General features: G+C 25.1%; 1 protein-coding gene across 1 annotated transcript; it reads left to right on the forward strand.

The window, feature by feature from the left end:
* Nucleotides 1–358: 358 nt before the first annotated feature.
* On the forward strand, nt 359–12,513 carry LOC145835889 (uncharacterized). Its single transcript, XM_082943641.1, has 22 exons — nt 359–435; nt 700–732; nt 1,054–1,110; nt 1,785–1,892; nt 2,045–2,122; nt 2,339–2,455; nt 2,638–2,709; nt 3,046–3,156; nt 3,381–3,455; nt 3,522–3,641; nt 4,252–4,365; nt 4,722–4,787; nt 5,302–5,418; nt 6,830–6,892; nt 7,586–7,663; nt 8,034–8,114; nt 8,649–8,756; nt 9,169–9,243; nt 10,021–10,137; nt 11,089–11,139; nt 12,206–12,234; nt 12,461–12,513. The coding sequence occupies exons 1-21, from the start codon at nt 372–374 to the stop codon at nt 12,214–12,216; spliced, it is 1,716 nt and encodes a 571-aa protein (XP_082799767.1). The 5' UTR covers nt 359–371; the 3' UTR covers nt 12,217–12,234; nt 12,461–12,513.
* The last annotated feature ends 1,149 nt before the right edge of the window (nt 12,514–13,662 follow it).

Genomic DNA, 13,662 nt, shown 5'->3' on the forward strand with positions numbered 1-13,662 from the left:
AATGACATAATTAAAAGTCAATAAAAATATAACTTTTATAATCATTAGTCGGTGAAGTAAAAATTTTAAACAGTTTTAAAATTACAACAGAATAAGTTTTATCCAAGCTTTTTGCTTATAAAATTTAGATTAATGCAAATTATTTAATCTGTTTTGAAAAAATTATTTGCCTTTATTTATATTTTCCATTATTTAAAAAAGGAATTCAATATGGAAGTCTATTTTTGAATATTCAAAACAAAAAAAAATTTTAATTAAAAACGCCCGGTCAACGCAATATCCTTTGTTATGATTATCCTACACATTTAATTTTACTATATAAACCATTTGAAATCCAACTTATTTATCAAATTATTTGAAAATAATCAAATATGAAATTCTGTATATTGATTGCTCTTTCTCTAGCCTTCGTGGCTACTTCTCAAGCTAAAGCTGGTTAGTTTTAATTGAATAATCATTAAAAATATATTAAGTTTAATAAACTTATACAATAGTTTTTATATATTTTTCATCGAAAAAATAAAACAAAATAGTAAAAAGTTTTAACAATAAAAACAAATAATAAAACGTAAAATTAATTGTGTTTATTAAGTTTTGGTGAAATGATTAAAGTTACTTCAAAATAGTTAACTTAAACTCATACTTCTGTTAGTAAAAAAATCTGTAATAAAAAATTAAGTAAAAAAAAAATTTTTACAGTGTCATCTGATAAAGCTCAAGAAAAAGCAGATGGTAAGAATTTTTATAATAAATTTATATTATTAAAAGTATAAATGTTTTTAATGTTATTAATTAAGTTTATTAAGATTGCAAACCATTTTGAAACATAAAAAGTTATGAATAATTTAAATAAAACTTATGTAAATTAAAGTTTAACACAGGTTAGAATTTTTTTTAGGTATTTGAAATATCTTAAACTTCAAGTAAACTCGAACAATTTTTGTAGTTTTTTTTTATATTTAATGTTTAACAAAAAGAAAAAAAAATTAAAAAAAACAATTACTTAAGATAATTATAAAAGTGTTAAAAGAATAATTACGAAAATAATTTTAGGTCTCATTGCAAAGTTGATTGCAAAGAACTTACAAGACGGAAAGCAAAACAACGACTGTTAGTTTTTATTTTTGAAATTTTGAAAACAAACTAAAATACTTGGTATTTAAAAAATCAGAAAGAATTTTTATTATGATACAGATCAGTTTTGATTTACTGCTAAGCTATATTTACTATTAGTTAATTTGACTTTAATGAAACTTAAAAACGCAAAAGTTTTAACTACTTCTTTTAACCTTGTTCAGGTTTTAAATGTTTATTATATTCAATTTAATTGTATACCGTTTATGATACAACTATTAAACCTACAAACGATTTTACACATACTTCTGTTAAATTTTAATTTCTTTATTGTTTTTACAAAAAAATTGACAATACAATAATCTAGCTTTGTAAGGTTAGAATGAAAAAAATTAAAGCCACGTATACCTTTAAACAAACTTTAAGGTAAAAACAATACAGCTTGTTTAAAAAGTAATGATATTTGCACATAAAAACCTTTATTGTTCAGTTGTACTTGTCATGGTTTTTTATTTGTTTATAAAAAATAACAAAGACAAAAATGTTTTTAAACTATGCATGAAATAAAAAACAATATGTGCGTTTAAATACATAAAAAAAGGTTTGGTGAAAAACAATTTAAACTTTTCAATCGATTTGTTAAACTTGATGACAAATCAGCAAAATTAAGTATATCCAATAACAATTAAAAATTTCAAATTGTTTTCCAGTCCTCTTTGGACTTATTCACCACGCCATCAGAGGAGTAGCTGGAGTTGCTCATCACGCAATCGGTGCTGTTAGAGGACTCGGTCATGCCATACTCGGAGATGAAGAAAGTAAGTCTAGGCAGTAGTCTTTGAAATATTTAAGTTAATCTATATAATTTTTGAAACTGTTTTCTAATTGCTTAGTAAAAAGTTTTTTGCCTTAAAAATAATACTTATAGTAGTAACTTAAAACGTTTTATAAATGATTATTTTGAAAAAAGGTAACAAATTGGCAAAGGATGTCACTGATGAACTTCTTAAGCTTTCAAGTTTGGAAGACAACAAAGAAAACAGAGATTGTTAGTTTAAAAATAGATATGTTTTATTTAACAGATACTTTTATTTACTTTTGTTTTAATGTTATATGATAAAAAAATGATAAACTAAATAAAAAAGTAAAAAGTATTACTAAAAAAAGTATGAGTAAAAGTACTATTTAAATAAATTATTTAGAAAACATACTTCTCTTTAGTTTAGTTTGTTTGTCATGCATATAGCTTTTTAAATCTATCCAGTCATTTTTGGAATTATTCACCACGCCATCAGAGGAGTAGCCGGAGTTGCTCATCACGCAATCGGTGCTATCAGAGGAGTCGCTCATCACTTGCTTGGAGATGAAGATAAACAAGACTGTCAGTTTCATTCAACTCTTATACATTTTTATCACGCTGTTTAAGTCAACTTGTCTTTAAAATATTTGGTTGCAAAACATTGTTTAAGAATATTATTACTTAAAAGACTTAATAGTAACAACTTGCTAGTTTTAAATTAATAAAAGAAATTTATTAATAAATATACTGTATTTATTTTCCAGTCTCCCAAGTGTTGGCTAAACAAATCGCTAAAGACATTGCTGAAGCTAAAGATAGCAAAATCAAAAACGATTGTAAGTTTCAATAAAAATATCATATTAGTGTTTTCTAATTTTAATAAAAGTGTTTAAAATAGATTTAAGTATTAAGTTATAAAAGTTGCTTAGAGCTAAAAAATATTGTTTATTAAACTACTAAAAAAAAAATATATATGGTCCTAGGACCTTGCGCACGAAAAAAACTATTGGTTATCGAGTTACATACCACTTTGATACCTTTTAACGTCTTGTCTAAGAAAAAATATTTAAAAATTGTACTTAATAGAACCATATTGTTAATTAATTTAAGTTGGTGTTGTACAGTATTTAATAATTCAGTAACAACTTTAGTTTTGATGTTTTAATTTTTAGTCATCTTTGGAATCATTCACCACGCCATCAGAGGAGTAGCCGGAGTTGCTCATCACGCAATCGGTGCTGTTAGAGGAGTCGCTCATCACTTGCTCGGAGATGAAGAAACCTGTAAGTTAAATAAGTACAAAAACGCTTAAAAACAATTCCAATATTGTAAAAACTAAAAAAAAAATATTTGAAAAAACCACAATGAAATACGTATTAATCAATTTTATTACTAAAAACTGTTATCAAAGACATAAAAGCCTAATTAAAAATGAGTTTTCGTTTTAATAAGTTATTAATAAGACGTTTAAATACAACATAGTTTAATGTTGCAACCTTTTTTATAGTGAAACAACTTACTAATGACGTCATGGACAAACTTTCTGAAGATGGACTCGAACTCAACGACAAAAACAGCGACTGTAAGCTCATTAAACAATAATAACTTCCTATATTTTCAATAAACATATACAAAATATTTTTTTTAGTCCTCTTTGGACTTATTCACCACGCCATCAGAGGAGTAGCTGGAGTTGCTCATCACGCAATCGGTGCTGTTAGAGGAGTCGCTCATCACTTGCTCGGAGATAAATTGTCTGAAGATGACTGTAAGTTTGTTCAATAAACTTTAAATTATTTTAAAAAGACTTATACGTTAATGTTAGTGATAAAGGTTTAATAATTATTTCAAAAAGTTGTTGAGTGACTTAGCTATAAACCCATTATTTATTTACACACTTTCATTCAAGTTTTTAGTTATATTTTGTACAATACTGTCTAAAAGCATTGTTTATAACTCTATTAATAAAATAAAATTCCTTAATGATTATGAGCACTAAACCATTATAATATAATTAGTCATTAATCTTATTGTTTTTTGAATTTCTTCGACAACAACTTAAATTCATAAATCCGTGATAAAATAAATATTGATAGTGCATATTTTAAGAGAAGATGTCTTAAAAAATCTATTTTTTCTTGCCTTACGCTGTAACTCTCTGATTATGGAACTATTTTTACTTTTTAATAGTTAAGTATTGCGCACATTCTTATTGTTTTTATAGTATTCGAATCGGTATTTGAGATAAAGATTGCTTTTATTCAATATTCACTTTTATTCAATGTAGTTCTTAATTTCATATTTTATCAACGAGATAGGAACCGATCTCTGTCACACTTAAACTTCTATTTAAACCACACCTATTTTTTTTCTTCCAGTCCTCGGGTTGATCGCCCACGCGGTCGGAGGAGCTCTCGGGGTGATTGGTCACGCCGCAGCACAAACCATAGGGGTCGCCGCTCATCTCCTTGGAGACCAGCCGAAAGAAGACGGTTCGTTGCTATGCATTTTAAATTTTTTAAATTAAATTTTCTAGATAGAATCAGTTTAACAAACTTGTGCTGATATTTTACATTATAGATATTAGATACCTTTCTTGTTGAAGGTTTAAAAAAATTAAAGATTAAGTTTTAACTAAAATAACGTCAAAAGCCTTGGTAGATCATTCTTCAAGAGTTTTATATTGTTTTATTAAGATAAGTAATCACATTGAAACATTAATAGAAAATATGAAAATAAATATTCTCTAAGAAATTATTTAATTACTGAATACTGTTTTAACTCAACTAGCAAGAATGATCACTAAATTTCTTTTATTTATGTTTTTTATAAATTAATACTGTTTTAGTTCAAGTAGCAAAAATGATCACCGACATGATGATGAAAGACTTAAGCAACGAAGAAAACAGAGACTGTTAGTTTATTTATATTGAATTCAATAGTCATTAAAATTAATGTATAAATTTTCCTAAGTACAAACACTTTATTTATTAACTAAATTTTGAATACCGAATGTAATAGATCGAAATAACAACAAGAAAGCAAATTTAAAACGCCTTTAGTCCATCAAATAAAACAAATAATTTAGAAAAGTTAAAATGTTGCTTAAATGAAAATACTATTTTATTTTAAGTTTCAAGATACTTTAACTGACTTGAAAGTTTGTTTTGTTTATTATTATTAAAAAACAAAAAGTTTATAGTCATTCAATTTTTACCGCACAAGAAAAAAAACATTTTATAAATAATTTGACAGTAATATGTGTTGATTTTAAAACAAGAATCAGTATCTAAAAAGTAAGTTTATGAAAAGTTACTTAAACCAATTTTTAACTTAAAAACAATGTTTAAAATACTCATAACTTATCAATCTTTTGGTATAACTAGTCAAACAAAGATTAATCCTAATTTAACTTATTTTATTTCCAGTCATCTTTGGACTTATTCACCACGCCATCAGAGGAGTAGCCGGAGTTGCTCATCACGCAATCGGTGCTGTCAGAGGACTTGGTCATGCCATACTCGGAGACAAAGCCAAAGAAGACTGTAAGTTCGAAAAACAGTTACTATTTTAGCCTGAATTCGGAGTAGCAAATACAAACTTTTGTTTTAAATCAAAGTTTTTATAAACGAAGCTTCTTTAATTCAAGATTTTATAGTGTTTTGCAGTAAACTTATCATAAAGTTTCAATCAGGGTTTCCCAAAGTGGGTTCAGTGAACATGACAGAAATTTAGGGGGCCATGAGCAGCAGTGGGGCCACAGGGGGCCATGAGGTAATAATTGAAACTAACACTGGGTACTCTTGAGTTGATGATGAAGAGCAAAAAAAGATCTGTGGTAGTTTTTTTGAGTAATCTTATTGGAGGGCCCATAGCTATTTTTTATTTGCATAAAGGGGGCCTTTTGAAAAAAGTTTGGGAAATCCTGGTTTAAATAAAGTAACAAAGGCATGAGAGTATAGCAACAATCGCATTTACATTTCGAAATTAACAAACGCTTAAACTATGGCAATTTAATAGCGTTTAGTTTGATAACAGTTAAAATCAGTTGACAAGTGTTTAGTAAAACCAAACTTAAACTTGCAGCAATAAAAGTATAGTATGATAAATAATCTGCAGATAAGGATGGCTAAATTTTTTATAATGTATTGTGAGGACAAAAAACGTTTTAACCAACACTTCAAGCGTCTATATCAAAACTAAATAGTAGTTACAAAGTGGTAGTGAAATTTACTTTATTGATTTTTTTCTTTACTGCTTAAACTATCTTTTTATGAAGCTTACAATAATTTTTTCAAAATTTTACCAACTGTATTTGTACTGTACTTTATTGACTAATAACTTTACTTGCGTAGGAAAACATTTGTTTTGATTTATAAATGAACTCTGCTTGTTTGAGTCTCTAGTATTTAAAGCCTTATTTTTGTATATGTATTAAACATAAAATTTTTGTCAGCTGTAATATGAAACACTAAAAAATTAAAAAAACAAAAAAACTTAAAAAAAATTGTTTTTACAAATTTAATAAACATTTTGGTTATGTTTTTTTTTTGACACACATACCAAGAGATTTCCTTTATAATTTTTGATACATATAAATTATAAAAAAATGTTTATAGCAAAGTAGTTTTCCATAAAACTATTTCACACAAAAAAAAATCATGACGCAATTTTTTCAAACAATTTCAATAAAACTTCTATTGTTTTCAATGTAAGTTATAAACATACGTCATCATACGATACAATTTGTCACATCAATTTGAAACATACATGTTGACGTATTAAATTTGATCACAGAATATTTTAAACAAAAAGTTAATACTGATGTTATTAGTTTGTCTATACCTTTCATATCTTTTAATTTTATCACGTAATTTATCTTTCACACAAAAGTAAACAAAGAATAATCACTACTTTTAGCTGAATTTTCAATACTTTATATCAATCTTTTTACAGATGTGAACAAACTGACCAATGATATTCTTGACAAACTTGCTGATAGAAGCCCACTTAGACGAAGTGAGTAAAATAAAAATAAATATATCAACTTTAAAAATATTTTAGAAAATATAACAAATGAAAAAATATACTATAACTTAAGTAAATAAAAAATTCAGGCTACAAAATATAATAGCAGTTATAAAGACTTTAAAATTTGCTTTTATCTAGTATAACAAAAAGATATCAATAAAAAATATTCATTATAACATATTCTCAACAACAAATTATTATTTTGTTGTACGTTGTTTTAAAAATTGTTTACAAAAATCAATAAAAATTCTACAAACCAAATTATCCTTTAAAGAGTTGCCTACTGTTTATTTAACTTAGACTATTAAAACAAAACTTTAAGTGTTTTTTTCATTGTTTTATATATAGTTTTTATTAATAGGTGTAACGTTTTATGTAAATTTTATGCTTAGTTTTTCTAGTTTAATAAAAAGTGTTTTTAATTTCCTTTATATATATTTCAATTGATCAGCTAGCGCCTTAATTAACAATTAATAAAACTTTTGAAAACTTTTAAAAATCGCTAAAATTATTTTTATTCGAACCTGCTAAAATTGTTTACAAATTTTGTCCATAAAAAGTATTTTCTGTGTGAAACGGTACTCAAACGGATTTTTTCTAATACTTTTAATAATCACTATACTACTTTTTTTCTTTTAATAAACAATATTAGTCGATTAATTTTTAAATGTTTTTTAACAGACATCCGTCCTTTCATTATCCCAGCTATCCATCACATTGCTATTTGCCCTCCTCATTATGGAGATGAGAAGCAAGAATGTTTGTTTGTGTTATAATAAACAATTATACTTTTAATAACTATCTTCCTAAATATAGAGATATAAACAAAAACATTTGCCAAATAATATAGTTTATAATATAATATAGTAGAGTTGTTGAGATTTAGCTAACTTAAACGGTTTGTTTCAGTAACGTTAAAATGCAACAGTTTAAATAAAAAATCTTTATTAATTACAGAGGTTTTAAGGACTAAACAAACAAGAAAATAGTCTCATTTCTATTATATTAAGTTAACTGAATCACTTTTGTTAATATTTGTAATAACTCAAACTTAATCTAATTACTTAATTGTAATGTACTACGAAGTAATTCTTTTACAAACAATTTTAATAACATATTAAAAATACAGGTCATTTGGACAGCGAGGACTTGGCCATGGAAATCACAAATGCTTTGATAAAAGACAGCAATGAAAAAGCAAAAAAAGATTGTAAGTTTAAAAAATAATACTTGTTTATTTAGTTGAATAAAATGTGTTAAAAAATATTTTTTTGTATTAGTTAAGAGATTATACAGTTTACAAACTTGAGTGAAAAATAACTAGAATTGTTATTTTATCTCGAATTTTGTTCTAATATTATGTTGTCAAGATTGTTAGCTTCTACTTAAAAAAAATGTTCAGTTAAACAAGTTAGCAACCAAAGCTACACTACTAAACAATTTTTTAAGTTTTTGATTTTCATAAGTAAAAGTTTTAGTGCAATTTTAAAGCTCAGTAGAAAAAACAATATAATATTGCATAACAAATATCAAACTTTCAAACAGAGTTACTTACTAAGCACGTTATGTTTAACTAATAACAAAAAATTATTAAAATCTAATAAATATTTATTGTACCTTTAAGTGTTAAAACCTGATTATTCTAAGGTTTGAGTTATTTATGCAACTTTAAAGTACTACTTGTTAAGATTTTTAAGAATTTCTTGATAGTTTCGATAATGCTAACTATTTTGTACTTGTTAAGTTATCTTTGGACTTATTCACCACGCCATCAGAGGAGTAGCCGGAGTTGCTCATCACGCAATCGGTGCTGTTAGAGGACTCGGTCATGCCATACTCGGAGATGAAGAAAGTAAGTCTGGCAAAGCATTTTTTTTAAATAAAAAAAAAAAAAAAAAAAACTTTACATTGCAAAAAAAAAATCCTTATAGATAAATTTACAAAACAAGTATGAGCATACCAACCTAATAAATATTTAATTACTTATATAAAGAACCTAAAAATGTATTCAAACGAACATATTTCAAAGTTTTTATTTTCTAAAGACAAACTAATAACATTATTAAAGTTGAAAAGTTTGGTGTTTTTAATTGATTTTGTTAATTTCCGGTTCTAATTTATATTAAAAAAAAACAACTAAGTGCAAAAAAAATATTGCTTTACAAAATCATAAATACATCGAAAAACTTTTTGAATATTTTTAATAAAAGTTTGCATTGAAATATCAATACTTAACATAATTTTTATTATTACCATTTTAACAGTTGACGCCATGGCAAATGAAGTTATGGACAAACTTGTAAAAGAAGGACTTAAAGTTGATGAAAACAAACAAGACTGTTAGTTTAAAAAAATTAAAAAAAGCAACATATTAATTTTAAAGGATTTTAAAATAGATTGTTAATTAAAAAAAATATATATCGTTACTTTAAAAAAGGTCACTCAAAATTAATGAAAACAAAAGTATTGTTATTTCGTACGTTTTATCAAAGTTTATACAGGGATACTTTAAATTACACATATGGTTTTATACTTATACAAAAATACAGTTTTAAAGTACTAAATAGAATTTTATATAAATAGTAAATAAGTTAACATTTTCTAAATTATTACATAAAGTAATATTATTAACTAAATAATTAAAAAAAAATATATCTCAACTATTATGAAAAATCTTACATACAAATTGTTAGCTTGAAATGTTTTAACAAGATAGCAAGCAAAAAAAAAAACTGTAAATTAAAAAACAACCAGTAACCACTAATGCTTGAACTTAAAGTTCATTTAAACGAAACAATTTGGTGATACATGTGGCTAATTAAAAAAAAAAAAAACTGTCTAAAAATTAAAGTGCACTTACTAGGTAATTTTTCTAATTTTCCTTCAAAAAAAATAATTTTTTTTGAACTGTTTTTAAAATTCAAATGTTTTTCAACATTTAACTTTGGTTTGTTATTTTAATCCAAACTACAGAATCTCATTAACAATCTAAAAATAAAAATTTCAGACGAAGTTGACTAAAAGCCACGCTTCTAAATAACAATAATATACTTTACATGAGTTATTGAACATTTAAAAACTGACTTTGTTTATACATAAATTAAAAAAAAACACAGTTATCTTTGGACTTATTCACCACGCCATCAGAGGAGTAGCCGGAGTTGCTCATCACGCAATCGGTGCTGTCAGAGGACTCGGTCATGCCATACTTGGAGATGAAGACAAACAAGACGGTAAGTTATACAAGACATAAATGGAAAACAGCAAATAATTTCAAAAGTTGTTTATATTTAGTCTCCTCTAATTAAGTACACAACGCTAGCAAAAGAGATTATAGTTTTCACTTTAAGAAAAATAAACGAACAAAAGTTTATTTGTGTAATAAAAAAGTACAACATATTTTTCACAAACAGTGTATAAAAAAGTTATTAAAGTTATTTTAAACTTATTTTAGAAACCCTGCACTAGACGCTACAAATGTAATGAATTAGTAAATTAAAAAATTAAACAAAAAAAGTTATTAAATCCTACTGCGTAGTAAAGAAAGTTGTTTATTTTAAAATGATAGTTCTGTTGAAAAAAAATTGCTTGAGGTTTTATAGTGTACCTAGACTCAGAATACTCTTAAAAAAAATTATGACAATATTAAAATAGACAATAATAAAGCTTGACATTAACTTAGCAACATTAAAGTAGATAAAAACAACTACTTTGTTAATTTACAATTGCACATTAAAGAGTTGATAGCTAACAGAATACTGATGTAAAATATAAAAACAAACTGTATAATTTAAATTTTCAAATTATTACCGCATGTTCTAATAATAATTTAAATTTTAAGATCATTACTGAACACCAAATAATAGTTTAAACTTTTATATTGTAACTGAATACCCTAAAAGTAATTTAATTTTTTATATTATTACACAATAACCTAATGATAATTTAAGTATTTGTGTTATAACGGAATACCAAGTAATAATTCGAAGTAATAATCTAAATTTTTACTGAATACCAAATACTAATTTGAATTTACAGATTATTACTGAATACCAAATATAATTTAAATTTTCATATTGTTACTGAACTTCAAATAATAATTAAAATTTTAATATCATTACCATCACTGCAGAAATAAAGAACGGATTTAATAAATACTAAAAAAGTGTTTAATTTTTTTTCAGATTATGTACATCATGTCTATGGCATCCGATTTTATGGCGATGACATCGGCGGTTAGTATACGTATTATGTGCTAAATGTGGACAAAAATTTGATTTAATTAGAAAAAAAGCTAAAATCAGATTGTTGGTTTCTATATTAGATATGTATGATCAAAAATCAAAACTTAACTATCGAAGTGTTAATAGCAAAAATAAAAATTCAAAGAATAAATAATAAAAAATTAAAAAATTAAAAAAGCGTTTAAATGTTTTCTGACGTTTGAAATGATGGATAGACTAAAAAACATTTGTTGATCGTTTGAAATCAGATTGTTGGTTTTTTATTTTAGATATGTTACGCATTCAAAAATTAAAATATAAATTATGATTTAAAACTTATAACTTAAAGTAATAAAAATTAATACTAGGTATAAAAATCTAAAGAACAGATTTTAATAAACAAACAGAAACCAGTTTGTTGGCTTTCGTTTTAGATATAATAATTTATAAAAACTTAAAGTTCAAAGGCATCAGCGTTGATTAAAATTGTAAAAAGTAAAGTGCTTAGATTTTTTGTAATAAAATTAACTAAAAACTGAAATTAGTTGTTTTTTTGGAGATTAGTTACGTGATAAACGTTTGTAAACGCGTGGACAAAAATCTAAAATAAAATGTTTTAACGCTGTAAAGACTTAATGTTTGGAACACTGATGAATTAAAATTGAAAAGTATTGGATAACATTAATTACTATAGCTAAATTATTTCAATTGTCAATAAATAAGTAAGAGTGTGTAAGTTTAAGAATTTAAAACGTGTTTTCGAATAACAAAAATTTTATTTTTTGGTAATTGGAAACTCATTTGGTTTAAGCTAACTTTTTATGACAAAAATAAAAGTTTAGAATTCTTTTAACTTGTTGTAAACAACTTATTTAATTCTGTAACTGTTAGTTGTTGAGTGTTTAGTATAATACATGTTTTCGTATTAAAAATAATTTTTCTTTGTTATCTCCTAGTATCATATACAGTTCTTATACTAACAAAATAGGTTGAGTTTATTAAATATTATTTATAAACTTAAACAAATAATACATTGTTATAGAAAATATGCTCAATACTGAATTATATAAATTTACAGATGAACAATAAACCAATCGTCTTTTCATCGTGAGTTTAAAAAAATAGAAATAATATTTTTTTCGATATTTACTACAAAAAATTGTAAATGTTTTTTTATCATTTAATTACGAATCAAACTAATTCAAACTTACTAGTTGAAGTTATTTTGTTTAAAAATTCAAAAGAAACATATCTTTGTGATTTGAAAATTATTTTGTACAATTTAGCTAAATTTAAATTTTTAGCTTGAATTAAAAAGTTTATTGTTTTACAGACATAACCGAAAAAAATAGACTCGTGTGGAATACTTTTGTGATTTTTTTCGATTATTTTAACAATAAACAGTAAACTGAACTCATCGTTTGTTTTTGTTTTAACTTCAAATAAACAGTAATAATTGTATTTAGTAGTATAGTAAAAGTAAAAAAAGTGTGTGTAAACATTAACAATAATTTTTGTTAAAAGGCTTTTCACTTTTACATACAATTTGAATGAAAACAAAATTAAAGTGTTCAACCAACAACCAATATATTTTAATCACAAATTTTGCTGCGAGTAAGCTCGCGAGAGGCGACTGTGTTTAATAAAATAATGAAAAACCTCATTCAGAAATCAGAAGAGTTTGATGTTTAAAAAGCAAATTCCGAGGTTTTGTTCAGAAAATTTCAACATTTTGAACTTTTTTCCGAAACCGAACCTTGGTACCTGGTTGGTGCGGCAACTCTTTTACAGTTAATCAAAGTAGTTACTTCAATAGTACGGGTGACAAAAAGTATTGTACGAGTGACAAGACTATTGTTTGAACTGATACTTTGCCAATTTTTCCGAAAAACCTGTCTCGGCCGAACCTTGAAACCTGCAAAACAAAGTTAATGAGGTGTTGGGAACTTTTAAAGTTAATTAAAATAACTACGTCAATATTACGGGTGACAATACTATTGTACGAGCGTTAAAAGTTTGAGTTTTGGTAAACTACCGCGATAAAAATGTCACCTGTGTTTTAGGTTTATCACTGCCATATGTTTAACTATTATTTTACTTATCACTACCATACTAGCATTAGTTATTTAATTACCGATTGATCAACGTAAATAAAACTTTATTAAGAACATAAATTATTTTGTTTTAACAAATGAATATCAGTTTACTTCCTGGTAGCGGTAATTTTATCTTTATATCGAAATAATCTGAAATAAGCCTATAAACGGGATTATAAATAAATAGTTTAAGTCATTACTAGCCAATACGCGCAAGTATGATGCTTGTTTCATTCAACAAAAAAAACTGAAGAGAAAAATAAAAAACAAGCTTTAACGAACAAACTAAATGTAATATTAAATATACATATTTTCTTAAAATAACAAGACAACTAAAAAGCTGTTTTTCTAAGCAATTTTTGGTTGAATATGAAATTCTTAAAACATACGTTAAAAGTATAAAGTTATCTTAAAAAGGTATTAAATTTAATTTTTACCA

This window comes from Thalia democratica, chromosome 5 (assembly GCF_965202585.1).
Source record: "Thalia democratica chromosome 5, ktThaDemo2.hap1.1, whole genome shotgun sequence".
NCBI classification, from domain to species: Eukaryota; Metazoa; Chordata; class Thaliacea; order Salpida; family Salpidae; genus Thalia; species Thalia democratica.